The sequence below is a fragment of the Camelus ferus genome, chromosome 13, assembly GCF_009834535.1.
Source record: "Camelus ferus isolate YT-003-E chromosome 13, BCGSAC_Cfer_1.0, whole genome shotgun sequence".
NCBI lineage: Eukaryota > Metazoa > Chordata > Mammalia > Artiodactyla > Camelidae > Camelus > Camelus ferus.
In genome coordinates this window covers 12,999,563-13,024,571 of record NC_045708.1, presented here as the reverse complement: position 1 = coordinate 13,024,571, position 25,009 = coordinate 12,999,563, and the positions used below count along the sequence as shown (strand labels likewise).

General features: G+C 44.3%; 1 protein-coding gene across 8 annotated transcripts in view; it reads left to right on the top strand.

The window, feature by feature from the left end:
• The window catches only part of UBR4 (ubiquitin protein ligase E3 component n-recognin 4), a 122,407-nt gene that overhangs the window by 32,247 nt on the left and 65,151 nt on the right, over positions 1-25,009 (top strand). For 5 of the 8 annotated variants that reach the window (XM_032495312.1, XM_032495310.1, XM_032495315.1 and 2 more), the window contains exons 26-55: positions 650-771; positions 1,761-1,858; positions 3,077-3,234; positions 4,026-4,235; positions 5,094-5,195; positions 5,511-5,611; positions 5,861-6,059; positions 6,435-6,623; positions 7,057-7,120; positions 8,621-8,812; positions 9,350-9,420; positions 9,511-9,658; positions 10,086-10,313; positions 10,957-11,127; positions 12,627-12,809; positions 13,680-13,838; positions 14,185-14,337; positions 14,811-15,038; positions 15,338-15,495; positions 16,441-16,612; positions 16,859-17,060; positions 18,080-18,243; positions 18,678-18,894; positions 19,745-19,961; positions 20,706-20,738; positions 21,897-21,960; positions 22,388-22,522; positions 23,524-23,698; positions 24,399-24,482; positions 24,573-24,713. In XM_032495312.1, the coding sequence (XP_032351203.1) occupies positions 650-771; positions 1,761-1,858; positions 3,077-3,234; positions 4,026-4,235; positions 5,094-5,195; positions 5,511-5,611; positions 5,861-6,059; positions 6,435-6,623; positions 7,057-7,120; positions 8,621-8,812; positions 9,350-9,420; positions 9,511-9,658; positions 10,086-10,313; positions 10,957-11,127; positions 12,627-12,809; positions 13,680-13,838; positions 14,185-14,337; positions 14,811-15,038; positions 15,338-15,495; positions 16,441-16,612; positions 16,859-17,060; positions 18,080-18,243; positions 18,678-18,894; positions 19,745-19,961; positions 20,706-20,738; positions 21,897-21,960; positions 22,388-22,522; positions 23,524-23,698; positions 24,399-24,482; positions 24,573-24,713 (4,538 nt within the window). The remainder of the gene's footprint in view (positions 1-649; positions 772-1,760; positions 1,859-3,076; positions 3,235-4,025; positions 4,236-5,093; positions 5,196-5,510; positions 5,612-5,860; positions 6,060-6,434; positions 6,624-7,056; positions 7,121-8,620; positions 8,813-9,349; positions 9,421-9,510; positions 9,659-10,085; positions 10,314-10,956; positions 11,128-12,626; positions 12,810-13,679; positions 13,839-14,184; positions 14,338-14,810; positions 15,039-15,337; positions 15,496-16,440; positions 16,613-16,858; positions 17,061-18,079; positions 18,244-18,677; positions 18,895-19,744; positions 19,962-20,705; positions 20,739-21,896; positions 21,961-22,387; positions 22,523-23,523; positions 23,699-24,398; positions 24,483-24,572; positions 24,714-25,009) is intronic. The other 3 variants (XM_032495313.1, XM_014562225.2, XM_006188269.3) reach the window with 3 other exon arrangements.

Sequence of the window (25,009 nt, the reverse complement as noted above, 5' to 3'; positions counted from 1 at the left end):
GAATGCCTTGCAAGACAGGACTATTACTTAAGGCAAAATTTTGGAATAAATGTGAGCAGTAAACATGAATAGCAAATATGAGTGCTTGCTATGTGCCAAGTACTTTTTCTTTTTTCTTTTCTTTTTTTTTTTTTTGCCAAGTCCTCTTCTCTGTGCTACTGGTACAGCACTAGCAGAGCTGAGCACGTGACTGCCTGTGAGAGTGCTGGGCTCTAATCTGGCCTGTGAGGCTGACGCTTTCTAAACTGAGCTGTTAATACACGTTCCTGGGCAAATAAACTTGAAAAAATGCTTTTTGAAAAAAAAAAGTATATGTAATATTTCTCAGAGTCTTTAATAAATACGTTGTCTTTCTTTTGAGGCCTGGGGGAATCAGGCAGTTATAGTAGTCACTGTTCCCCAAGCTCATTTGCTCTGGAATTGCGCTTTATGAGCATTTCAGAGGATAGGATATTCTTTGGGAAACAGTTACCCATTGGATTTCTTAGGAGACCCAAAAGGGGCAGGCACTGTCAGCTAGTTAAAAATCAGGAAACTGAGATACCCATTTTTCGATTGGTCTGGGGTTAGTTTTTCCTAACCAAAATAGGGGTAGATTCCTTCAGCTTGCACATAGCCGCCCTTTTTTTTTTTTTTTTTTTTTTTTCAGAACCTATTTGCTACAAAACTTTAATGAAGAGGGATCCACTGAAAAACCTTCCCAGGAGAAATTACATGGCTTTGCTGCTGTTTTGGCTATTGGCTCTAGCAGGTGCAAGGCAAACACACTGGGTAAGTGAATGTGCTTTTGAATAAGACTGTTAACACTAATATGACTAGTAATACTGTTTCTCTCCCTTTCTGCCTGTCTACCAGCCCTACCATTTTATTGAAATCTTTCTGTGTGTCAAGCATTGACATAGGTTTATCTGTTTTGATCTTTACAATAACCCTGTGAAGTGAGTTTTATTATCCCCATTTTACTAAACTAAGGCTTAGAGAAGTTATTTGCCCAAAATCCTACATCTTGCAAGTGATGGAGCTGGGATCCAAACCAAGATCAGTTGGTTCTAGAGCGTTAGACTGTTCATCTGTTAGCACAGATCTTTGTTCTTCTTTTCATTTGTAGAGATTAGGAAGACTAGCAAGCTACTGCTTCGTGCTTGGGAAAACCTCTTCCTTGTGTTAGGAATGATCTGGTAGAAAATTAGAATTAGGTTAGAATTTAGGTTGGGCAGGATTGGAGTTAAGAGTAATAACTACCCTTTAAAATTTACAGCCATTGATATATTCCTGAATTTCAAGCTTTAAGTACCCTTTTAATATTCAGATATTTTCACTTTTAAAAATTTAATTTCATTACTCCATTAAATAGTGTTCTTAATGTGCATTAATGAGCTCTGCCCTCCAGATTTGTGGTAAGGAGAAAAGATATCAAAGGGATACCTGCTCATAGACGGTCCAGCACATGTTGAATAGTGAGTGACTTATAGTGACCTGCCCTCACTTTGCATCTTTTTTTCAGTAGTCTTCTTTACTTGCAAGATTAGAAAGTGAATATGACGGGAAATGAAAACCTTACAATTGAGATTGTTAGCTGTTAAGCACTTAGCTAGTTCTTGGACGTAGTGCTGCTGTTGAAATAATCCATCTAAGCTGTTTTAGTGATTTTGACTGCCTGGGCTGTGGTGTTTCTCTTTGCATTTGAGCTTGGCTTTTAAATTGTAGTGTGTCATTCTTCCTCTCTTGTGATGATTCCTTGTCTTTTTTGTCACCTCCAGGTCCAACCCTGGTTCAGAATTTACCATCATCGGTACAGGCTGTGTGTGAGTCCTGGAACAACATCAACACCAATGAGTTTCCCAACATTGGATCCTGGGTAAGTGTCTGTTGCAGAAGCAGAAATTCGGAGCGCTCGCCCTTTTGTGTTCTGTTCCTATTCTTCAGGCTTAAACCAGCTGCCAAGAGATCTTAGTACACTGCAATGGTGTTTGTTGTGGCTGAATCCGTAATCAAGGACTTGAGCCACCCAAATGGTGCTCATATGGTTATTTCGTTAAGAATAAGAAATCTGCTACTGGGTTACAGGACAACCACGTTATCACATTGGACCCTTGAACAGTGCAGGTTTGAGCAGCGTGAGTCCACTTATACATGATTTTTTCACTCAGTGTGGACTGCAGTGCTAAATGATCTGTGGTTGTTTGAGCTGCACATACAGAGGGCCAGCTGTAAAGTTACACATGGATTTTCAACTGTGTGGACAGTCAGCACCCCTAACCCACATAGTATTTAAGAGTCAACTATAGTTTGAGCCTCCGTTTCATTATCTGTTAAATAATGGGATGTGAAGATTAAGCATGTGAAATGTAAAGTGCCTTGCACATTGTCTGGCACATAAATTCTCAGTAAATATTAACTGTTTCCTTTTCCTTTTTAGGTTATATGTCAAGAACCTACTCTTTTTGTCATAATTTTATGGGGTAGCTTTTAAGTTCTCTAGGCTTTTAGAAGGCTGTTGAGTTGTCTTGTCAGTTTCCTTGATCTTTCTGTGTGCTCTACTCAGATTACCTCTATTAACAGATTATTCCATTATTACAGTTCTTTGGAACAGCCAAGTGTTATAATCTTGTTATCCCTGCTTTGTAATCGTGACCTCTGTTTACATTACCCAGAGCTACAGAGAGAGGATAATTAAGATATTTGTAATGGGGACCCAGATGCATTGTGAAATCCAGATCCTTCTCAATTATTAGAGGCAAACAAACATAGTTTTAATGCCAAGTATAATATATTCTAATTATTTGAAAAGTAGTATTGGGTATCTTCGCACTTTGTACTAACTAAATTTTAGCTTAACTCTATCTTTTAAAATTTTAACGCAGCTTTGTTCCAATTAAAATTTGTTAACTGCTTTCTTCACTCCACCCCGCTTTCTATCCCAGGATGAATAAGAGTGTATACTGGGTAGAGCCATCGTCTGTAAACCTCAGTGGGGTCTTAGTTTGTGCCATCATGGTTTATTTTTTCCCATGTAAGAATTTTGTCCTGGGAGATAGATGATTTCTCCATTTATGTCTGTTTTGCCTTGTTTCAGCGTAATGCCTTTGCCAACGACACCATCCCTTCTGAGAGTTACATCAGTGCTGTGCAGGCCGCTCACCTGGGGACTCTTTGTGGCCAGAGCCTGCCCCTGGCGGCCTCCCTGAAGCACACACTCCTGTCGCTGGTCAGGCTGACTGGAGATCTGATTGTGTGAGTACCTGCTGTGTTGCCCTGAGTACTCTCCGTTCCTGTGCTCTGTTAGAGCTAAAGGAAGACAGTGAGGGATTTATAACTGCATAATAATGCTCTTCTTGCATGCCTCTATAGCAGAGAGCCTGTTGCTTTACAGTATGAGTGTTTACCTAGAAGGATTTTTAACTTAGATGTGAAAGGCAGCAGAGAGCCTCCCCCCTTTCCTGTGTAGTGTTTTCCAGAAAAAGCATGCTGGCTTCAAGTCATATTGTGATTTGGAGGTGCATTGGGTTTGAGTTCCAAGGTGATAAGGAGTATTTGAAGTCAGGCTTTTCCAGATTCATCGCAGAAGCTAGATGCTGCCATCGTGGGGACTAGGGCAGGGCCATGGAGGGACTGTTTTATCTTTCTGTGCATAGATCACAGGTGAAGTCCTGTATCTCGTTACCTTAAAAATGATCCAGATTCCTGGCAATTCTTCTAGAAAAGCTGTCTGGGAACTTGCTAGCTTCAGTTTCAGTTAATTTTTTTCTCTGAATACCACAGAATCCATTTTATATGACTAATTTAACATTTTAATAAATGGGTTTTTCATATGGAAATAATTTTTGCGTCTGATAAAACAGTGAAAAAAGAAGACTTCATGAAGTTGTGAGATTACACCTATGTGAAAAACAACTATCAAATGAAAAAGACTGGAATAAAAGCCCTTCTCAATGAATGACTGGATTGCCTGATCCTCCCCTTGCAGCTTTTTGGGAGGAATGTATTAACTAACTTGGTTCCTTTTTTTTTTTTTTTGGCTGAAGTTGGTCCGATGAGATGAACCCGCCACAGGTAATTCGGACCCTGCTCCCCCTTCTTCTGGAGTCGAGCACTGAAAGTGTTGCTGAGATCAGTAGCAACTCCCTGGAGCGCATCCTGGGCCCTGCAGAGTCTGATGAGTTCTTGGCCCGCGTTTACGAGAAGCTCATCACTGGTTGTTACAACATTCTGGCTAATCATGCAGATCCCAATAGGTGAGCCTGAGTGAAGAGAAGAATCGGGTTCCTGTGACCTCCTGCTACCACTGATGAAATGTGCCAACACTAGCTTCCTTATGTTGTTCATTAATACCTTATGATTGTGCCTTTTAACAGAAAGTTCTGTGCTTTTGCATTTTGTGTTCTTGTGGACACGCATGAAAGGTTATTTGGAATCCTCTTTTGTGATGAATTCTTAGGAATAAACACTGTACTAGATGCAACGACGTGTACAAAGGAGCTTAATAAAATTTCCAGTATTTTTGTAACCATGCTTCTGAGATGGGTGTTCTGTGGAGTTAGGTGGTCTCATAACATTGTTTGACTTTGATAGTGTAGGCCGTGTTGATGTAGGCGAGGCACAATGAACAGCTGATTTAAGTTTCATTTTATCCCACTGAGAGCTGTGCAAATAAAGGGTCCACGTATTGGAATTTCCTGCCTTTTTGTTGTGGAGGAATCCAGGTTTTCATCAGGGGCTCCTTTTCTTTCCCTCTTCCTTTCCCCACCGCGCTTCTCTTTTGACTCCCCTTCCCTTTCCAATCTGTCCCTCCCTCCCTTCCTCTTTCTAACAGTTTGAAATAACAGTAGTGTTCCTTTGGACTCTTAGCCATTGACTAATCAGTTATCTCAGATTTTAGGAATTTTTTTTTTGTTTTATTACAGTTTAATTCATCAAATATTTATTGAGCACCTACCGCATGCCAGGGTTTATGCTAAGCTTTGACAAAACAAAAGTGAATATTGCCCTCAAGGTGTAGCCGTAAATAGACTTTGGATTTTTGAAGATCAGTTTTAGGAGGACATTGAAATAGCTGTTGTTTCTGGTAGTTAATTTTTCTTTTGGATTTTCAGTGGACTGGATGAATCCATCTTAGAGGAATGTCTCCAGTATTTGGAAAAACAACTGGAAAGCAGCCAGGCTCGTAAAGCTATGGAGGAATTTTTCTCTGACAGGTGGGCTGTATTTTGTTTTTCTCTGTGAATATTTTTTGAATGCCTCCTGAAAGCGGGGACCTATCTTTGTTGGCTCCCTCTTTCTCAGGGAATCCTGAAAGCCTGCTCGGGTGTTTGTACCTTGGGGAGAACTGCGGTTAACTGCTGACCCCTTGAGGTGATCAGTGGAGGAGGCTGATTTCCTGAACACCTAGCATTGTTGACTCACAAATGACCAGTTCCCCTAGAGGAGAGGAGATTGTGAAGAAATAGAATGGATGCCTTTTATGTGAGACTTAATGTGATTCTTCCATTTGTCCCCCTCCTGCCTTTCAGTGGAGAACTTGTGCAGATCATGATGGCAACAGCCAATGAGAACCTCTCTGCTAAATTCTGTAACCGAGTTTTGAAATTCTTCACCAAACTCTTCCAGCTGAGTGAGTGACAGCTTTTAGTAATCTTCTTAAGGGAACTTTGATGTCCGGCTAATAACTGTGCCTATCTTCTGCCCGAGTATAACCACAGCATGAAAATGCTAACAAGTGGAGAGAATTCCTCAGAGAAAGTTTGGAAGGAAGTCGAAAACTTGCTTGAAGCCTTCCCCCCTTTCCTAGCTCACAATTTGCGCCTTCCTTTTCCCCCCGCTGCCCTCCTCCGCTGACGATCGCCTCTTGGTCTGTCCCTAGCTGAGAAGAGCCCTAACCCGAGCCTTCTGCATCTCTGTGGCTCTCTGGCTCAGCTGGCTTGTGTGGAGCCTGTGCGTCTCCAGGCCTGGCTCACCCGCATGACTGCATCGCCCCCCAAAGATTCTGACCAGCTAGACGTGATCCAGGAGAACAGGCAGCTGCTGCAGTTACTGACTACGTACATTGTCCGGGAAAACAGGTAGAGCAACTGCCTTTATTTCATGTGTTCTAACAACCTCAGAAATAAGGACAGAGCATTTGCAGCCATCTTTCCTTCAGGCATCAGCTGTTAACATTTTCAGTGATTCCATAGCTCCTTCTTGATAGACTCAAGGAATCTAGTCGATCTCCTTGATTTTTCCCCAGGAAAAACTTTTGTAGTGACTTGGCCTGTCAGTTGTAACATGGGTGAATGCTTTGTGCTCTGGTAGCCGAAGTCCACAACTGGGCTTAGTATGTATAGCCATGCGTTTAATGTTTAATTTTAAACTTCTCATAATTAGTCTTAAAATTTAGAAGTATACAGTCAGATTCCTGCTGATTACTTACCAATTTGCTGTTTCTTCTCTACCAGCCAAGTTGGGGAAGGTGTGTGCGCTGTGCTTTTGGGTACCCTGATCCCCATGGCAACAGAGATGCTGGCCAACGGTGATGGGACTGGTTTCCCTGAACTCATGGTTGTGATGGCTACCCTGGCCAGCGCAGGTCAAGGTGCTGGCCATCTTCAGCTTCATAATGCTGCTGTGGACTGGCTGAGTAGATGGTAAGATGATGAAATTGGAGGAATCCATCTGTAGGTTGGTTCATTTTAACACTGCTCTTAGAAAAAAGAGGGATGATTAATTGTAGGCTATTTCCTTTGTAGTTCAAAGTGAGTATAAAAGGAACCTGAATCTCTGCCTTTTTATTGGGGATCGAGGGAGTAGCCAATACCTGTTCACTTTAGACTTAATCTTCATTATTTTATTAGTAGGGTTTCCTGTTCACTATTCCTAGGAGAAGTCTTAGGGAAAGTGTATCAACTAGTGTCACTGATAGGAACAGAGGCCCCCAAACCTCCGATTACTTATTTCCAAGAATGCCTTTGGTTCACAGGGGCTACAAATTGATGTAAGATATTTGAAGAAATTCCTTTCTTTGGTTCCTTAGATGATTTGTGTCCTCTACCCCCTCCTTTTTTTTTTCCTTTGGGACAGCAAGAAATACCTGTCACAGAAGAATGTGGTTGAAAAGCTGAATGCCAATGTAATGCATGGAAAGGTAAGAAAAGTGAGGAGTGACAGCAGTCAGGGAGTGATGATTTTTTTCTTCGTGGCCAGGTGGAATTCTCTTTCCTGTTGGTTTCTGTCCCTGGGAAGCCTACAGAGGATGAGGCCTATAATCTCAGAGACCTAGAAGTGTAATTGCTAACTGCATGCCCTTGGGCCTCTTCTCTGTGGCAAGAAGTGATAGGAAGGAAATATTCTGGTAAACAAGCATCCAACAGAATCCTTCTTAAAACAATGAATTACTGCTATTTTTGGATATTGGTATACTCTGGAAAATTGTCCCCTGCTCCTGCGTTGGAACTGCTCTGAGTGTTATTATTGAGGTTACAGTCTACCTCCTCAGCTCTAGTCCAGATGCTAGAATTGTTACTTTACCTAAAGGTTCCGTCAGTGTGCTGAGAAAAAGAGTTAACAGTGGCAGAACTCTTGCATTCAGGCCTTTTCTCCCCTGACCCAACTCATGAACCTGACCTAGTGGCTAAGAGCAGGTAATAACTGGCCTCTGACTCCCCACAACTCCATTCATCTCTCCCTCCCTTCTTGCTAATCTTTATCCTTTGCACGCTGAGCTGTCAAGAGTGCATAGTGAAGGAACTTAGAAGTCTGAGGCTTTGATGCCAGACTTTTGAGTTTTTTTAGGAAAGCACAAACTATCTGCAATGATTTGCTGGAAAAATTTCCCCTTGCTCTCTGAAACTGTTCCTGCTCAACTGTGTTAGTTAAAAAAACTCAGTAATTTAAATGTCTTTCACTAATGGTTTAAAAAAAAAACTATTGGCAGGGAAAAAAAAGCCAATGAGAGCTTGTTCATACTTTTAATATAGTCTTTTTTCCTTGCTTATTGAGGTATAATTGACACAGAACATTAGTTTCAGGTGTACAACATAAAGATTTGATATTTGTATATACTGCAGAATGACTACAGTAAGTCTAGTTAATACCGTCACCGTACCGTTAAAACTGTTTTTTCTTGTGATGAGGACTTTCAAGACTTGCTCTCTTAGCAACTCTCAAATATACAGTACAATATTATTAACTATAGTCAGCATGTTTGACATTACATCCCCATGACTTACTTATTTTATAACTGGAAATTTATACCTTTTGATCCCTTTACCCATTTTGCCCACTCCCCGCCCCCTGCCTCTGGCATCACCAGTTCTGTTTTCTCTATCAGTGTAGTTTTTTCTTGAATGATTTTTGTCTCCATTTTAACTTTACTGTCCTGATTTCAGTAGTAGATTTTTAAAGAGTTATCTTTGTGCTTAAGGAGAAATGAATCACATTAGATCAGTACAGTGTATCGACCAACTGCATGTATCTTAATGCTGAGAGCTGAGGAGGTAGATAATGAAAGCATGCTGTTTTTCTTCTCTGCTTTTATACCATTGCTTGATCTTAAACTTTATTGGAAAAAGCTTGAGAAAACACAGCTTCCGTAATAATCAAATATGGAAAACTGAAGTTTCCTTGGTGTGGTCTTCTCTTGTAGCATGTGGTAGTCCTCGAGTGCACATGCCATATTATGTCTTACTTGGCTGATGTCACCAATGCCCTGAGCCAGAGTAATGGTCAAGGCCCAAGTCACCTCTCGGTGGACGGGGAAGAGCGGGCCATCGAGGTGGACTCAGACTGGGTGGAGGAGTTGGCAGTGGAAGAGGAAGACTCCCAGGCGGAGGATTCAGTAAGTAAAGTAACCTCCAAGGTCATGGCTGACTGGCACTTGGAGAGCTCATGCTCACAAGCCTTTGGTCCTGTTTTCTAGCCCCTGTGAGCTCCCGAGCTTTTCCAGTCCTTGTTGCTTACTAACAGCTTGCATGACTGATGCCAGGCTGATTTTCCAGGCCTGCCGAGCAAGCTGCATGGATCTCATCTCTTAGGGGAAGGACCCTTTAGTAAGCACAGCCCTTCTTCCATGTAGAGTCACTTGTCCTGCAATTCGTCCGTTTTTACATCCAGAGTGGAGTGTCAGAGATGAGTTCTTCATGGGCATGGTGTAGATCTTGTAGAGAAAACTCAAGATTTATTTTTTTCTTGGCCACAAAACCTTAAAGTCTCACCTGAAATTGCAGCACATTTATAGCCTGCACGCTATTTTCAATTGGAGTAGGTTTCTGCTGGTCATTTATGAGTCAGTGATTTTCTTTCCGTAGTGTGTTTTTTTGTGGGTGCCTGTGTGGAAAGATATATTTCTGATTTAAAAGGTTTATTATCTTTGAAGGATGAAGATTCTCTTTGCAATAAGCTCTGCACTTTTACCATCACTCAGAAAGAATTCATGAACCAGCACTGGTAAGAGTAGTTTTTCATTTTAGGAGATGGTGTGCTGGGCCTTGATTGTTGGGACTTCTGGGCTCATTGTCTGGTTCTTACTCTTCCTAGGTACCACTGTCACACCTGCAAAATGGTTGATGGGGTGGGTGTGTGCACAGTATGTGCCAAGGTGTGCCACAAAGATCACGAGATTTCCTATGCCAAGTATGGGTCCTTCTTTTGTGACTGTGGAGCCAAGGAAGACGGCAGCTGTTTGGTGAGACATTGCAACATTCTCTCGGCTATAAAGGATTACTTGTTAGTGACACAGGAATGCTTAAGCCAGACTGAGGAATTCTCATGTCACCTTCATGGTGGCCTGGGTCCAGGAGTACATTTTGGTTCTATCACTGATCAGCTGTACAATCATGGCTTAAGCACTTTACTTAGAATATTAGAACTTGTAGCTTCCTTAGAGATCTTGCAGTTTTTTCTAAGACTCCCCAGAATTTCAGATGTTACAATTAAGACCTATTGCTGTGCGTGGGTGAAATATGAGATATTAGGTAAATACCATGAAGATCAGCATTCAGGCTTTTGGATATCCTTTAAGTGGTTAGCCAATTTCTCCTCCAGGATGCTAGGCAGTATTTCATCTGTTCTTGTGGCAAGAACTTCGAGCCTCTGACATTTTCTGTCCCTAGGCTCTGGTGAAGCGAACTCCCAGCAGTGGCATGAGCTCCACCATGAAGGAGTCGGCATTTCAGAGTGAACCCAGGGTCTCAGAGAGTCTCGTGCGCCACACCAGCGCCTCCCCGGCTGACAAGGCCAAAGTCACCATCAGCGACGGGAAGGTTGCCGATGAAGAGAAGCCCAAGAAGAGCAGCCTGTGCCGCACAGTAGAGGGCTGCCGGGAGGAGCTGCAGAACCAGGTGGGCTCTGGGGACGCCCAGCCCAGCAGGCAGGTGCAGAACCTGGCTGGTTGGTTCACAGGCAGACGGTGCACAAGGCTCTCCTTGCAACTCTGCTAGTGGGACGTGGGGTTGTTTTCTTGTCTCTCTGTGTGCTGATTGCCGCAGTGTGAATATGAATACTGTGTGTTGTCAGTCACTACCTATTTTGGGGAGTTTGTGGGAGGGTAAATTTTAGTTGTGTGGTACTCTAGGGCACCCTTTCTTAGTTCCTCATCTGAAGCACAAAATACAGAAAATGACTTGAGTGATTATTTTCTCAGTTTTCCCAAGAATGGCACATACCTGGAAGCATTCTAGATGAACTGGAGTGAAGTTAGCTAATGGCACGTGGTGGGAGTGTCTGAGCGGTAGGATAGCTGCTAGCTCCATGGGGGCCCTGGTTTAGAAAGGTTGCTCTAGAGATGGTGGCACAGGAGAATGCTGACTGGAATCCAGTCCAGTGTTATGGGGAGAGTGAGGTGAGGGCTGCAATATGCAATTGAGGTGAGGAAAGTGGATTTTAGATTCTGAAGGTAGTTACTGGCAAGATTATGATGATGAGTATGACCCAGTATTTTCTTGTCTTTTTTTTTTTTCACTTGTGTATTTGGATTTTTCTCAGGCCAATTTCTCCTTCGCTCCTCTCGTGTTAGACATGCTCAATTTCCTCATGGATGCCATTCAGACCAACTTTCAGCAGGCTTCAGCTGTGGGGAGCAGCAGCCGGGCTCAGCAAGCCCTCCGTGAGCTGCATACAGTGGATAAGGTGGTTGAGATGACAGACCAGCTGATGGTGAGTGGGTCAGGGCCATGGAGTTAGGTGGGGATAGGAACCAGCGAATTTACTGAGATGCCGAAGTATGCTGAGGAATAGCCTTAGAACATTAACCCTTGGCCGTCCAGAACTAAGAACTTAAGATGCCATGACGTCCTGTATGAAAACCAGCATATGAGGTGTGTCTTCGAGAGAAGGGAATCGCAGAGGTCATTTCGACCAAGCCAGCGAGTAGGCCTCCCTTTCAGTTCATGTAAATATGCGAACCCCCTGGTTGTGAGCAACAACATTTGGGAGCAGTTATAATAGTTAGAAATTCCTCCTGTGTATAAAATAGAAAACTTCCTTATTATATCTTCTCTGAGGTTCATCTTGCTTGCAAAAATAATGCTTGCCCTTTCTGGCTTTTAGCCCTTTAGGTAGTTTTCCTTTAGTTCTTCCTATGGCATGGGTTGTAAGTTGTAAGCCGTTGTTCACTTTAACACCTGCTGCTCAGCACTTAGTACAGGACTCCAGTGTACTCTGCCTGGCCCCTTTAGCAGACAGTAAAGTGCCAGCACTTGCTGAAGGGAAGTGTAAGAATGAATGAGGTGCGTGAATAGATCTCACAAGGTGACGGCTTTAAAGATGAAGCTAAAAAAATATTGGAATGTTGTTGATGATACATAAAGTTGCTAACTTTAAATTTTCCCAGGTTAGATCAGTGGGGAAAAAAACCCCACTATCATCACTATCATTTTATTTTTAAAAAGGGCATTTTAACATTTTTTAAAAGTCAGTCCTTTGTATTAATTAAATTTAGTTTTATAGAACCATTCGCTCCATTGTTCTTGGATTGACAATAACTCGATGCATTTACCTAACTGTCCATTGATTAGTGATTGGAATCCATTGCTTTTTCTTTTTTCAAACTGAAGTACAGTCAGTTACAATGTGTCAATTTCTGGTGTGCAGCACAGTGTCCCAGTCATGCATATACATATGTATGTTTGTTTTCATATTTTTTTCATTAAAGGTTATACAAGATATTGAACATAGTTCCCTGTGCTATACAGAAGAACCTTTATTTAAAAACCAGTTTTTATATATAGTGGCCAACACTTGTAAATCTCAAACTCCCAAATTTATCCCTTCCCAGCCCCTTCTCTTGGTAACCATACGATTGTTTACTAAGTCTGCAAGTCTGTTTTTGTTTTGTAGATGAGTTAATAGTTTCCTTGTTTTTTTTTTATTATTAATTTAAAAATTTGTTTTTAGATTCTGCATATGAGTGATATCATATGGTATTTTTCTCTCTCTTTCTGACCTGGCTTACTTCACTTAGAATGATGATCTCAAGATCCATCCATGTTGCAGCAAATGGCATTATTTTATTCTTTTTTATGGCAGAGTGGAATCCATTGCTTTTGAATGACAAAATTGTGCAGTATTTCAGTCACATGAATAGTGTGTGTATGAGTCCACTTGATCTTTTTTGCCGTATTACTGCCTATTCTCTCCGCTTCCCTCTTTGCCAGGTTCCCACCTTAGGCTCCCAGGAAGGTGCCTTTGAGAATGTTCGGATGAATTACAGCGGAGACCAGGGCCAGACTATTCGACAGCTAATCAGCGCCCACGTGCTCAGGAGGGTGGCTATGTGTGTGCTCTCCTCCCCTCATGGGCGCCGCCAGCATTTGGCTGTCAGCCATGAGAAAGGAAAGGTGGGTCCTTCAGTTCCTTCCCGCTCAGTTGAGGTCGTGTTTATTTTAGGTGCTGAGCAAAGCAGATAGTTGATTACATTCAGATTGGCCTGTTGGGTTCCAGGAAAAATTTAGGGACAGATTATACAAGCTTTTCTACTGGAACCCTGAGCTACTTTATGAGACTTAGAACCAGTATGACTAGAAAACAAAGACTGGTTTCTAATTAGTACATTCCCACTCTGTCCTTTGAGCCTCTAGGCTAAGGTGACAACAGGCACTTACCTAGGACAGTGTGGTTCTCAGTCCTCCTGAGTCTGGTCACTCTGGAGGACACAGACTGGAAGGGAAACATCTTCACAGGAAGACTCCATGGGTCTTGTTCAGTTCTCCCCTGCCCTCCCAGCCCTCCAGGGTCACAGGGCAGTGTATGGGGTTCTGTAGAACCGCTAGAAGTCAGAAGAGAGTATCTTAACTCACCCTTTTCTGTGTTCTGGCTTCTTCATCACCAAGAAAGTTGTTTTAACCTTAAGTGAAAAACAAATGAGAGGTGGAAGTAGCTCTAAAATACTTTAAAAAACCTTTTCATAGAAAATGAGAAAGGACAGTAGCGTATGAGAATTGTTTAAACATTTTATGAACTGATTATACGAAGAGAAGTTAGTTTCATTACTTACTTCTTTTGTCGTCTCTGGAAGGAAGAAATGAAAGGCATTCCATGGCTTTTAGCCTGGAAGTACAGAGGCTGATACTGGCCTTGGATTTTCCTAAGAGACTTACCCACAGAAAAAGCCCGTGAATCAGTATCTCTAACGAAGGAGCTTTTGTTAATGCTCTGTGTTCTCTGAGAGGACTAGGGTTAAGAGTAAGCTGATAATTATTCCTTTTCAGATCACTGTTCTGCAGCTCTCGGCACTCCTGAAACAAGCAGATTCTAGCAAAAGAAAGTTGACTCTGACCCGCCTGGCTTCTGCCCCGGTCCCCTTCACTGTACTGAGCCTCACTGGGAATCCATGCAAGGAGGACTACCTTGCTGTTTGTGGGCTGAAGGTAACGATCCAGGTCCAGGTTTGGTTACCTTGAGCTGTAGACCCCCGTCACCTTCTCTCCCCTGTTCTCAGCATCCTTTTCTCTTGCTCATTGTTGAGATTAGAACTTAGAAGCCATTGGGAATGCAAAAGAAATCTTTCTCTGGATTTCTTTCAGATCTTCCAGATTCCTCTGGTATCGGTTATAATCTCTGTGTTCTTGAAACCTGAATATGTTACTAGACAGCCTGCATACTATCTGAAGGCAGGGAATATTAGGGAAAGAAGGGAAACATTAGAACTCTGAAATGAATTAGCCTACTTTCCAGATCACCTTTTAACCATTCTCTTCCTTAAACCGTGTCCAGGACTGCCACGTGCTGACCTTCAGTAGCTCAGGCTCTGTTTCGGATCACTTGGTTTTGCACCCCCAGTTGGCAACAGGGAACTTCATCATCAAAGCAGTGTGGTTACCTGGTTCACAGACCGAGTTAGCGATTGTCACTGCAGACTTTGTCAAGGTACAGTTAGAGTTCTCTGAGGATGTGGTCCCCGGAATGGTTTTGCTTTTAAATCCAGAATGTCTGATCTCCATTGTGTGCTAACTTTCTTTAGAAGTTATGAGTGAGAAATCCTGACATTTTGTTGCCTTTTGTTATGTTGCTGAGCAGGCGCTTTCCGTGTGTAAATAATACAATAATATGAAATTGATTCTGGCTCAACCCCTGCTGTATCAAGTGCACAGCTGTTACTGCACAGCTGGTACTGGACTTGTTTTAAATTTGTTGATGTATGTCTCTCCCCTGTTCATTCCTTAAGGGAGAGCAGAGAGATGCTTTACGTATGCTCAGTGCCTAGCACTTACAGGTGCTTCCTGAGTGGAGAATGAGTGCTCATTCCTCACCGATTGCAGCTCTTTGGGTTCACCGGGATAATCTGGGCATGGGGCTGAAATAGATCTCCATGCTTAATCTTTCTTCTTTCCATCCTGCAGATTTATGACCTGTCTGTTGATGCCTTGAGTCCAACCTTCTACTTTCTCCTGCCTAGCTCAAAGATAAGAGATGTTACCTTCCTCTTCAATGAAGAGGGAAAGAACATCATTGTTATAATGTCTTCGGCTGGGTACATCTATACTCAGCTCATGGAAGAGGCCAGCAGTGCCCAGCAGGGACCCTTCTATGTCACTAATGTGCTGGAAATCAACCACGAGGACCTGAAGGTTAGAGCAGATGGTGCTGCTTCCTCTGAGTCCAGGTTTAATTAGCTTAGCGAATCTTCTCTCTCTCTCTTTTTTCTTTCTTCTAACTTTTTACTTAATAGCAAAAACTCTAAGCCTTTAGGACTAAACTTGAAGTTCCTTTATTCTCACTGTATTTTTAAGATTTATCACAGGGATCTTATTCTTAAGAGAATAAGAGCCCATAATCGTGGTTTAAAGTGAATGAGCAGCAGAAGCGCAAGGCAGTGCCCAAGGCAACATGAGAAGTTAATGCCGATGTTGTGTCTTTGTCGTGACAGGACAGCAACAGCCAGGTGGCGGGTGGTGGTGTGTCCGTCTACTACTCCCACGTGTTGCAGATGCTCTTCTTCAGCTACTGTCAAGGCAGATCGTTTGCAGCCACCATCAGTAGGACAACTCTGGAGGTGTTGCAGCTCTTCCCCATCAACATCAAAAGGTGGGAATGAGCACTTGATGTTGAACTTCCACAGTGCTCATGTTCAACGGGCAAGCTTCACCTCCTCCCAAGGACTCACCCTTCCCTGCTTGGTGTCTTTAAATCAAGCAGCGTCCAGTGTTGGCAGGTTGGGCAGTCTGCATGGTTTCTCCCCCACCATGGAGACCCCAAGCTGTAAGAGGTAGTTTGGAGGGTCACTGTCACTCAGAAAGAAAAGCTGTAGTCAGGGTAGCAAACATGATTTTAATTTGATTACTGAGATTTGAGAAATGAATGTAATTTTCTCCTAGACACTCACCCTGCTGCCAAGGTCCCCTTTAAGTTTCCCTCCTGGGGGATTTATCAGTAAATAGAACATGGTGTCAGTGGAGGGGGCGTGGTTGGAGTTTGGGGAGGTGGAAGCTGCCATTAGGTCTCTAGATGATGGAGGTGTGTGAGGTAGTGTGTGTTTTATTTAAAGAGGAGGCAGAAAAGGTTTAGGGTCTCTTCCCCTCTTTCTTACCTGCCATTGGAAAAGCCATTATAATACTTTCTCTCTGCCTCTATTTTGTGAGTTACCTGGTTTGGAATGAGATAAAATGGATACCATTCATATATAACTTGATGTGCTTAGGGATTCTTTAATAGGACAGTGGGTCATCAGCCTTTGGCAACTCCGTGACCCTATACAGATGACAGCCTCTATGCACTTAGGGCCACCTGTTCCCCACATGGTGCAAGTCAGTGGTGGAGATCCTAAACCAGGGCTCCTGCTGGGGGCACACACTGGGGTGTATGAGAATATATACGTGGCTCAAAATGAAACTGAGACTTGTGGATAATTGAGTCTCTCGGTAGGTACATTGTTCTGAGAGTACAGTAGTTACTGAGGATGGCCGTTAGATTAAGAAAAGAACTATTAGGTGGTGATTGACACAAAACTGGGGCCACTCTTGTTGCCTGCAGTTCCAATGGCGGCAGTAAGACGTCTCCTGCCCTTTGCCAGTGGTCTGAGGTGATGAACCACCCTGGCCTGGTGTGTTGTGTCCAGCAGACTACAGGCGTGCCGCTGGTGGTTATGGTGAAACCGGACACTTTTCTCATCCAGGAGATTAAGACTCTTCCTGCTAAGGCGAAGGTCAGTGCCATATTCTCCCATCACTTGAAATGACTGAACCTGCTTTGTTTTATGTTTGTATGTCATGTCACTTTACCAGCTCTTTCATTGGAGGCCTATAGAGGAATTTTCTTCTCGATGCCTTTTCTTTGCCACCTTTCGGCACCCCCTCAATTGACCGTGAAACCAGGTTGCTTCTCTGCCTCTTCCTGTAGGTTCTGATCTATGTTGTGGGAACTAGCACTCTTCTTTGTCCTCTCCTCTCAGATCCAGGACATGGTCGCCATCAGGCACACGGCCTGCAACGAACAGCAGCGGACGACGATGATCTTGCTGTGCGAGGACGGCAGCCTGCGCATTTACATGGCCAACGTGGAGAACACCTCCTACTGGCTGCAGCCGGCCCTGCAGCCCAGCAGCGTCATCAGCATAATGAAGCCTGTTCGAAAGCGCAAAACGGCTACCATCAGTAAGGCCCCTCCTCCGCAGACTGGTAGGGGAAGGGGAACAGAAGGCTTCTTGACGGTGACTCAGCCTAGGCTGCAGTAGATATTCATGAAGAAACGTTTTGTAAAGGTAGAGATACATGCTAGCTAGTTTCTCAGAAGCAGAGTCAGCTTCCTGAGGCCACCAATGTTCTGTGTGACTTGTAGAGACACGTTATACAAATGGCGAGCACCTGTTGGCTCTCCACTTTAGGTCAGTGGTTCCTAGGTGCCCAGGAATGGATTCTCTCTTCGACCTGGTTTGAGATATTTTTTCCTAGGTTTAGGGAAAATGGCTTGCCTGATGTGAAGTGTAGGATGGAGATTACTGAGGAGTAGATGCTATCGGTTGGTTAACTTCTCAGTAGTGAAGAACCCATCATGGTGTCTGAGCTGGGAGTCTTGCTCCTGGCTCTTTAGGGTGTAAAAGCTTGAATTTAGGAGTAAGTGACTGGCTAAGCAAAGACCACTTCAGGGGTCATCACATTACCTGAAACTTGTTCTAGAGTCTACGTCTGAGAAAATTGTACAGCTCAGCCTCCTCAGTTTTGTTTTGTTTTGGGGGGAAGGTAATTAGGTTTATTTACTTATTTAATGGAGATGCTGGGGATTGAACCCAGGACCTTATGCTTGCTGAGCACTGCACTCTGTCATTGAGCTATGCCCTCCCTCCTCATCTTCCTTTAAAGAAGTAGTTTTTATTGTTTATTTTAAATAAACCAGCTATGATAGAGCCTATCATTATTAACTGTACCCAATACTGACACCGGATTTCTTTGCCCCGCTAGGTCGTGTTGTGGTTGGGGATGATGACTGTTGAACAGCTAACCGCATGTAGGCATCGTACTGATGCAAACACTATAATCGCGAGTTTGCTTAGAAAGGTCAGGGCGTGCGCATGTGAGCTCAGGCTGGGAGGGGTCTTCATCTGTGGAGTGGGCACAGAGGTGGTAGAGACCTCAGTGACCAATGCTCTCTGGCAATCTGGTGCTGTTCTTCACAGCAACCCGCACGTCTAGCCAGGTGACCTTCCCCATTGACTTCTTTGAACACAACCAGCAGCTGACAGATGTGGAGTTTGGTGGTAATGACCTCCTGCAAGTCTACAACGCACAGCAGATAAAGCACCGGCTGAATTCCACTGGCATGTATGTGGCCAACACCAAGGTGAGGACTGACTGCACTGGGCTACCTAGTCCCTGGGTAGAAGGACTCATGAACAGTATGGTTTGAGGACATACCTTCTCTTAGAAGGCAAGACTCATAGTCACTAACCCTTGATTCTAGTTTAATGGTCCCTAGAATAAATGAATATTCTCACTCCCATGCAGAAGGGCTCTTATTCCAATGTTACCAGCAGGGTTACTGTGGATAGGACAGTAGGAGGTGGTTAATGCTGGGGAGAAAGAAGCCTGCAGTTGAAGGGTCTACTCCCTGCCTCTGTTTTCCCATCCTGGGAAGAAAGGAAGTCATTGCTGGAGAGTTAAAAGGTTAAGGGTCCTGTGTAGGATCGCACGTCATGTCACTGTCATAGAAAGGATTGAAAGTTTGTCCTTAAGAATTTGTATTCATTTTCTGACGTATGTTTCTCCTCCCTCCAGCCTGGTGGCTTCACCATTGAGATTAGTAACAACAACAGTACTATGGTGATGACAGGCATGCGGATCCAGATTGGGACCCAGGCCATTGAACGGGCCCCATCGTACATTGAGATCTTCGGCAGAACTATGCAGCTTAACCTGAGTCGCTCACGCTGGTTTGACTTCCCCTTCACCAGAGAAGAAGCTCTGCAGGCTGACAAGAAGCTGAACCTCTTCAGTGAGTCCCCAGCCCCTGACACAGACCATATCCTTCTCATTAGACTGCTGACCCGGGGGCAGGGCAGGGGGCACTTCGCTGTGGCTCTCCAGTGTTCTGGGAGCCCTCTGCTGATCTCTCTGTGATCTCTGCCATCACGAAACTTGGAGCTTCATTTGCGATATAAAGGCAACAAGGTGACAGCAAAGGGATACTTGAGAATGGCGGGGAGTGAAGATAGGGTAAAACTCTGCTTCAGGGTTCACTTCTGTAGGGCGGGGTAGCCTTGCTGATGGAGCTGCCTGCAGGTTTGGGCAGAGGCAGCAAGATTAGCACGTGAAATCGCAAGGCTTTCTTAAGGCACAGATGAGGGTCTCACAGGGCACACATCGCCGAGAGATGTTAGCAGTGCCTTTAAACCTTCAGAGTCCAAAGCCCTGAGCCTTTCATAAGGCTGGCAACTTTCCTTACCCTTTACTGGCCACCTGTTGGATACTTTTTCTCCCAGAATGGTTGAAACAGCTGCTGTTAGTATGAATGATGATGGTCTGTACTTTGAACAAAGGGAGTGGTTAGAGATCCCGGGGTGGGGGGAGCTGCAGTACCCTGGTAGCACCAGAGGATCCCTACAGTGGCATCTGCGGACTCTTCTTCTGAGCAGGAGACTTCATAACCTTTTGGTTTCTGCATGTATTCAGCACCTATACACAGTTATATTGCTGCTGAAGCCTCAGGAGACCAGGTTCTTCTGTGCCTGTAAAGTCAGTGTGACTTGGTACTTTGTCTAGGCTAGTGTGGTCTTTGCTTTGGAGGCGGTGGTGTTAGCCCTTCAGGGAATGTGCATCCTGAAGTCTTCTCTTGCTTACTGCAGTTGGGGCCTCGGTGGATCCAGCAGGTGTCACTATGATTGATGCTGTAAAAATTTATGGCAAGACTAAGGAGCAGTTTGGCTGGCCCGATGAGCCCCCGGAAGAATTCCCTTCTGCCTCCGTCAGCAACATCTGTCCTTCAAACCTGAACCAGAGCAATGGCACTGGAGACGGTGACTCAGCTGCCCCTGCCACCACGAGTGGAACTGTCCTGGAGAGGTACTGGCACCGGTGGGGCTGGCTTCAGTTCTCGTCATTTCCCACTCTCCCTGCGGAACCAATGTCTTGAGAAAGTGAACCTCTCATAAGTGTCTCATAGGTTTAGCCTATGATTTTCAAGTTTTCATACAACCCGCCAACACTCACTGTCTCCTTAATGCGCAGACAGAGCCTGGAGGCTTGCTCAGAGCTGTCTGACTGCCTAGTCTTTCCCTGGGGGCTTCCGTCCCTTCCCTTCTCTTAATGCTCAGGTACCCTTTGGAGTAGCCAGAGGCTGCTGACCAGAAGATGCTTAAGCCAGTGTTATAGGTTAGGATCCAGTCTTGCTGAAATTATAGGGGGAAAATCTTCCCTTCGTCCTGATTCCATCATCTTCTCATCTTTCTCTGTAACAGCTACCTAACGTGGTAATAACACTGCTGGCACAGAGTTCAGAGCCTCCTGAGGCTCCCCCCAGTGGCCTTCTTAAGCATTGCGCTTGGCTTCTTTGTGCAAGGGAGCTGCTGGTTTGCCATGGTAGATGCAGTAACTCATGATGTAAGATGTTCAGTTCTTACATTGTAAGTTGTAAGAATAGCCTGGCTTGGAATCACTGTCTCCCACCAGCAGCTTCCCCTCTTCCCTTTTCTCTCTTTCTTTTTCTTCCCCTACCCTATTCTTATGTTGTTTGCTTAAGATGTGTTTCCAGGTTTCTCTGAGCTTCACATTTTTTTCCTTTTTTTTTTCCTTTGCTTCTCCCCCAAGTTCTGAAACTGAGTCCCTAACCAAGCTGGACCGGTTAGTATGCCCTCTTTCTTTTCTCTGCACGAGCGAGTGTGTGTCAGGGAGCCGTGTAACCGATGGCGTGGCTTTGCGTTGATTCTGCGTCTGTGGAAATGTCCTCTGCTTCTTTCTGTTCTGGTCATTGCATGGCTGCAGAGCTGTCCCGTGTCAAAGTGGAGAATGTGAAGGGTTCTACGTGCGCGCTTGGTGTTGGCCGCTTCAGACTTTGGCTTCCTCTTCCTTACCCCGTCCCTCTTTGCTCCCTCCGTACTGTGGATGAGAAACGGGGGTGGGGGTGCCAGGACAATGGAGAAGTTCTACTGTCTGAAAAGCTACCTGAGAGCTTGTTCTGTCTGCCTTGGTTTTAGACCCCAGGTCCCCCTTCCCCAGCTCTTCAGTGCCTTCCTCTGCCCCTTGACCTTTTTCTCTCCAGCTACCTTCTCCATGCTTTTCCCTTTCTGTTCAGAGCTTTAGCCCCCAGGGTGTTGGTCTTTTTTCTGTGCCGCATTAAACCCACAGGAGTGAGCCCTGGGGAGCATGTCACTTGATACCCTTCACCAGTTGGGTTTCCTATCCTTCCCTTAGAGAAAATTGCCCGGTTTTCTAAAGGTGCTTTATAGTACCTTTGAATGTTGCCAATTGGCATGCACCTGAAAATACAGTTTGTCCTCTTCCCCGTTCTTAGGGCCTCATAGGAAGTGCCTTTGTGCATTTTCTTGGAAGTGTAAGTAAAATCTAACCTTAGCTTCCCCAGTATAAGAAGATGGCTTTAACCTTTCCCTTTGTGTATCCCCTTTGCCTACTGATCTCTGGGCACCTGAGATTTGGGTCCCATTGCATCGAGACTGTTAAACCCGTCTCAGTGATCCCTGCCACAGGCAGCAGGAGGAAGCACGTTTATCCTCTTTGAGGAAGACAAGCCCTGTCTTTGAGTTATGGATTATGAACATGGCCTCAGGTTGATCTCCAAGCAGGAGCCAGTTTTCTTCTGGCCTGTAACACAAGGAAACGATATGCATGGTGCCTGTGGCAGGTCTTATTGTGCTTTGATTTTGTATTTGGCATTCATTAGCTGTCCTCAAGGTCCTCACGACTATAGCTTGTGCAGGGCTAAAGCACCAGGCGGAGAGAAGCGTTGTTGATGTACTCAAGCCAGCTTTTCTGTCTCCCTAGGCTGGTTGTGAGTTCTTTAGAAGCCCTGGAAAGCTGCTTTGCTGTTGGGCCAATCATCGAGAAGGCAAGTTTCTTTTTTAAAGCACATGGGTGCTTTCTAAAGAGGCAGGAAGTCAGTGCAGTCATCAGAGGCCCTAAAGCCTTGCAGCTAAAGAATGTTTATAACATAATGGTGATTTGCAAAGATGACACAGAGAAGTCTTCAGCTTCTGTCCTACTTTTTGGGGACCTACCATGAGAGTGCTTCGTAGAACAGGATGAGTGCTGATAAAAGAACACTGTTCTGGGAGTCATGAGCTTAGACTCAATTTCTGTAGCTATGTTTTGGGAGGATTGTAATTCTGAAATTCCTTGTTTTGCTCCTTGCAGTCCATGGAGCATCACCTAATCCTGGTGGCTGAGAAAGGAGGAAGAGGGAGGGCAGAGTATAGATAGTTCATTCTGCATGGATTTGGTGGGGTTAGTGACAACCCTGCTGTCTTCTGCATCAGGAGAGAAACAAGAATGCAGCTCAGGAGCTGGCCACTTTGCTGCTGTCCCTGCCAGCCCCTGCCAGTGTCCAGCAGCAGTCCAAGAGCCTTCTGGCCAGCCTGCACACCAGCCGCTCAGCCTATCACAGTCACAAGGTAATCAGGGATGCCTTCTATGGAAATGGAAGTTGTGATACTGGCAGGGAATCAAGTAAGTTGGCTTTTTGGATGTAAAGCAAGGACATAGCAAAGTATGATTGGGAAAGGATACCATAGAGATTAGACCCACACAGTCTTAAGTTTCTCCTGAGAAATGAATGAATATCACTCAAACTGAGAACAAGCCAATAGTGCACCATTGGTTTGCGTTCATTTTTTTTCTGTCACTTTAATAGGATCAGCAAGAGTTAAGGAAGGGAGGGGAGGGACATTTGAGTGTGGGTGGTTTCTCACTGGAAGAGGGATTAGGGAAGTCACTCAGGAGATCAGATCTGCTGGTGTCTTCACTCCTCCAGCTGTGGACCACCCTAAACAAGGTGGACTTGCTTCTGAGGTATTTGTTGAGTGGTTGTTGGAGAGACTGAGGAAATCTGGGGAGAGAGGGTCTTAGCTATAAAAGTAAGTAGCAACTGAAGGCAGTAAGTTAGACCAGTTTCTATAAATGGAAAATATGACAGACTGTTCAGATCCATGAGGAAGAAGCCACTAGCCCAGATGCGTTGGTTAACTTTTGTGCCTTCAACCCAGAGAGCTGAGAAATGTGAGTTTAACCTGCTGAACCTCTCAGAGAAAGGCAATTGTGGAAACATGTCTTTGGTGTGAACCTGCAAAGAAATGACTTCGGTAGGAAAGAGATCTGGGTTGTTGCAGTTCTGGAGAATTGGGTGGCTTCCAATTTTCCTATCATACTTTGATACTGATTTCATGGTTTTTGATTCTTTTCTTTTCTTTTTTTTTTAGTACCTTTAATGTTTTATGTATTAAGGAGTTTAACTGCACTGGGCTGCTTTGAAGTTTTGTTGCAGGTAGTCGGTGGTACTTAACCTGCTTCCCTGAGAGGAGGCAGCTGTCCTGATGACTTGCCAGTGCTCCTCTCCACTTTGCTTTAGTGCCCAGCCCTTGCTTTTGGTTCATCCTCTGTGATTCTTTTGTTGTAGGATCAGGCCTTGCTGAGCAAAGCTGTGCAGTGTCTCAACACATCCAGCAAAGAAGGCAAGGATTTGGACCCTGAGGTCTTCCAGAGGCTGGTGATCACAGCTCGCTCCATTGCCATCATGCGCCCTAACAACCTTGTCCATTTTACGGAGTCAAAGCTGCCCCAGATGGAAACAGGTGAACTTGGCCTATATGGCCGTGGTCCTGAAATCTGCTTAATGTACCTTCTTTACCCTCTCATCTTCTTCTTGTTCACACTGGCCTCGGACTGACTTCAGACTCTTAAGACAGGGATTTTACTCTCTTGTCTTTGTACCTTGTAGGGATTTTGACATTAGGATTGTACTATTCTATGTAAATACTCTTTCCATGCTTACCCCTTGGATTATTCTTGATTTTATTTAGTGCTCTGGACGTCAGCTATAATCTGTCTCTGAAATTACTACCTCTTAAAATCCTCAGGGTAAAGTTAAGCTTGCGTCCTGGTTGCTTTAAAGTAATAGGGTCATATTTTTTGCTTTCAAGCTGTTCTTTCGCCAATATTTTATTAATATGTGTAGTGGCCTTTTGCAGTGCTCGGTTCTGTTTTCTTCTCTCTCCTCATGTTGGCTGGGTACCAAACTGGCTTTCATCAAATAGAGTTTATTGATGCCTTTTACATTTCTCTTGTTTACATGCTCCCACGTGCTGTCATCATCCTGTTCCTCCTCTGGTACTATGATCCAGGAATCATTTCAGGAAATCCCAGATGTTCCCCTAGCTTTTAGAAGTTGAACTGTTGGACCTGAGATCTCTGAATCTGCTGTAAAGATCCTGAATGCTCCCCACTTCTACTTAATTCTAACATACAATGTTTTCTGTGATATTCCTTTCCCAGACTGTTTTTTTCCTAGATGTGCCTGCTGGAGTCTAGGGATAGTTGGCATATTGATTGGGGCCCCACTTGAAACTCCCTCCCCAGGCAAGCTTCCTTGACCTGAGTTAACCTTAAAACAAATTAAATTCCATCTTAGATTTACCATCGTTAATAATTTTTTTTTCTCCTGCTTAGAAGGAGCGGATGAGGGGAGAGAACCTCAGAAGCAGCTGGAAGGAGATTGCTGTAGTTTCATTACCCAGCTGGTGAACCACTTCTGGAAACTCCATGCATCCAAACCCAAGAATGCCTTCTTGGCACCTGCCTGCCTGCCAGGTATCATGTTAAAAGGGTGCTCGAATCTTGATAGATAGTGAGGCCTGATGTGAATTCTTTCTTTGATCAGATTGAACTCTTGATCTTAGCCCTCATCATCCATCTCTTCCAGAACGAACAGCTAGGAAATAGAAGTCTGTGAGATGGATGCATTGTTCTTGATACAGGAACTTAGCAGTGCAGCAGAGAAGTGGGATTTTGTTCTCTCTCTTCATGTTGGGTTGAATATTTCACATAAAGGCATGTGTATATATGTGCATGTGCTTACTGGTGTTTATAATTATTTTTAAAAGTCT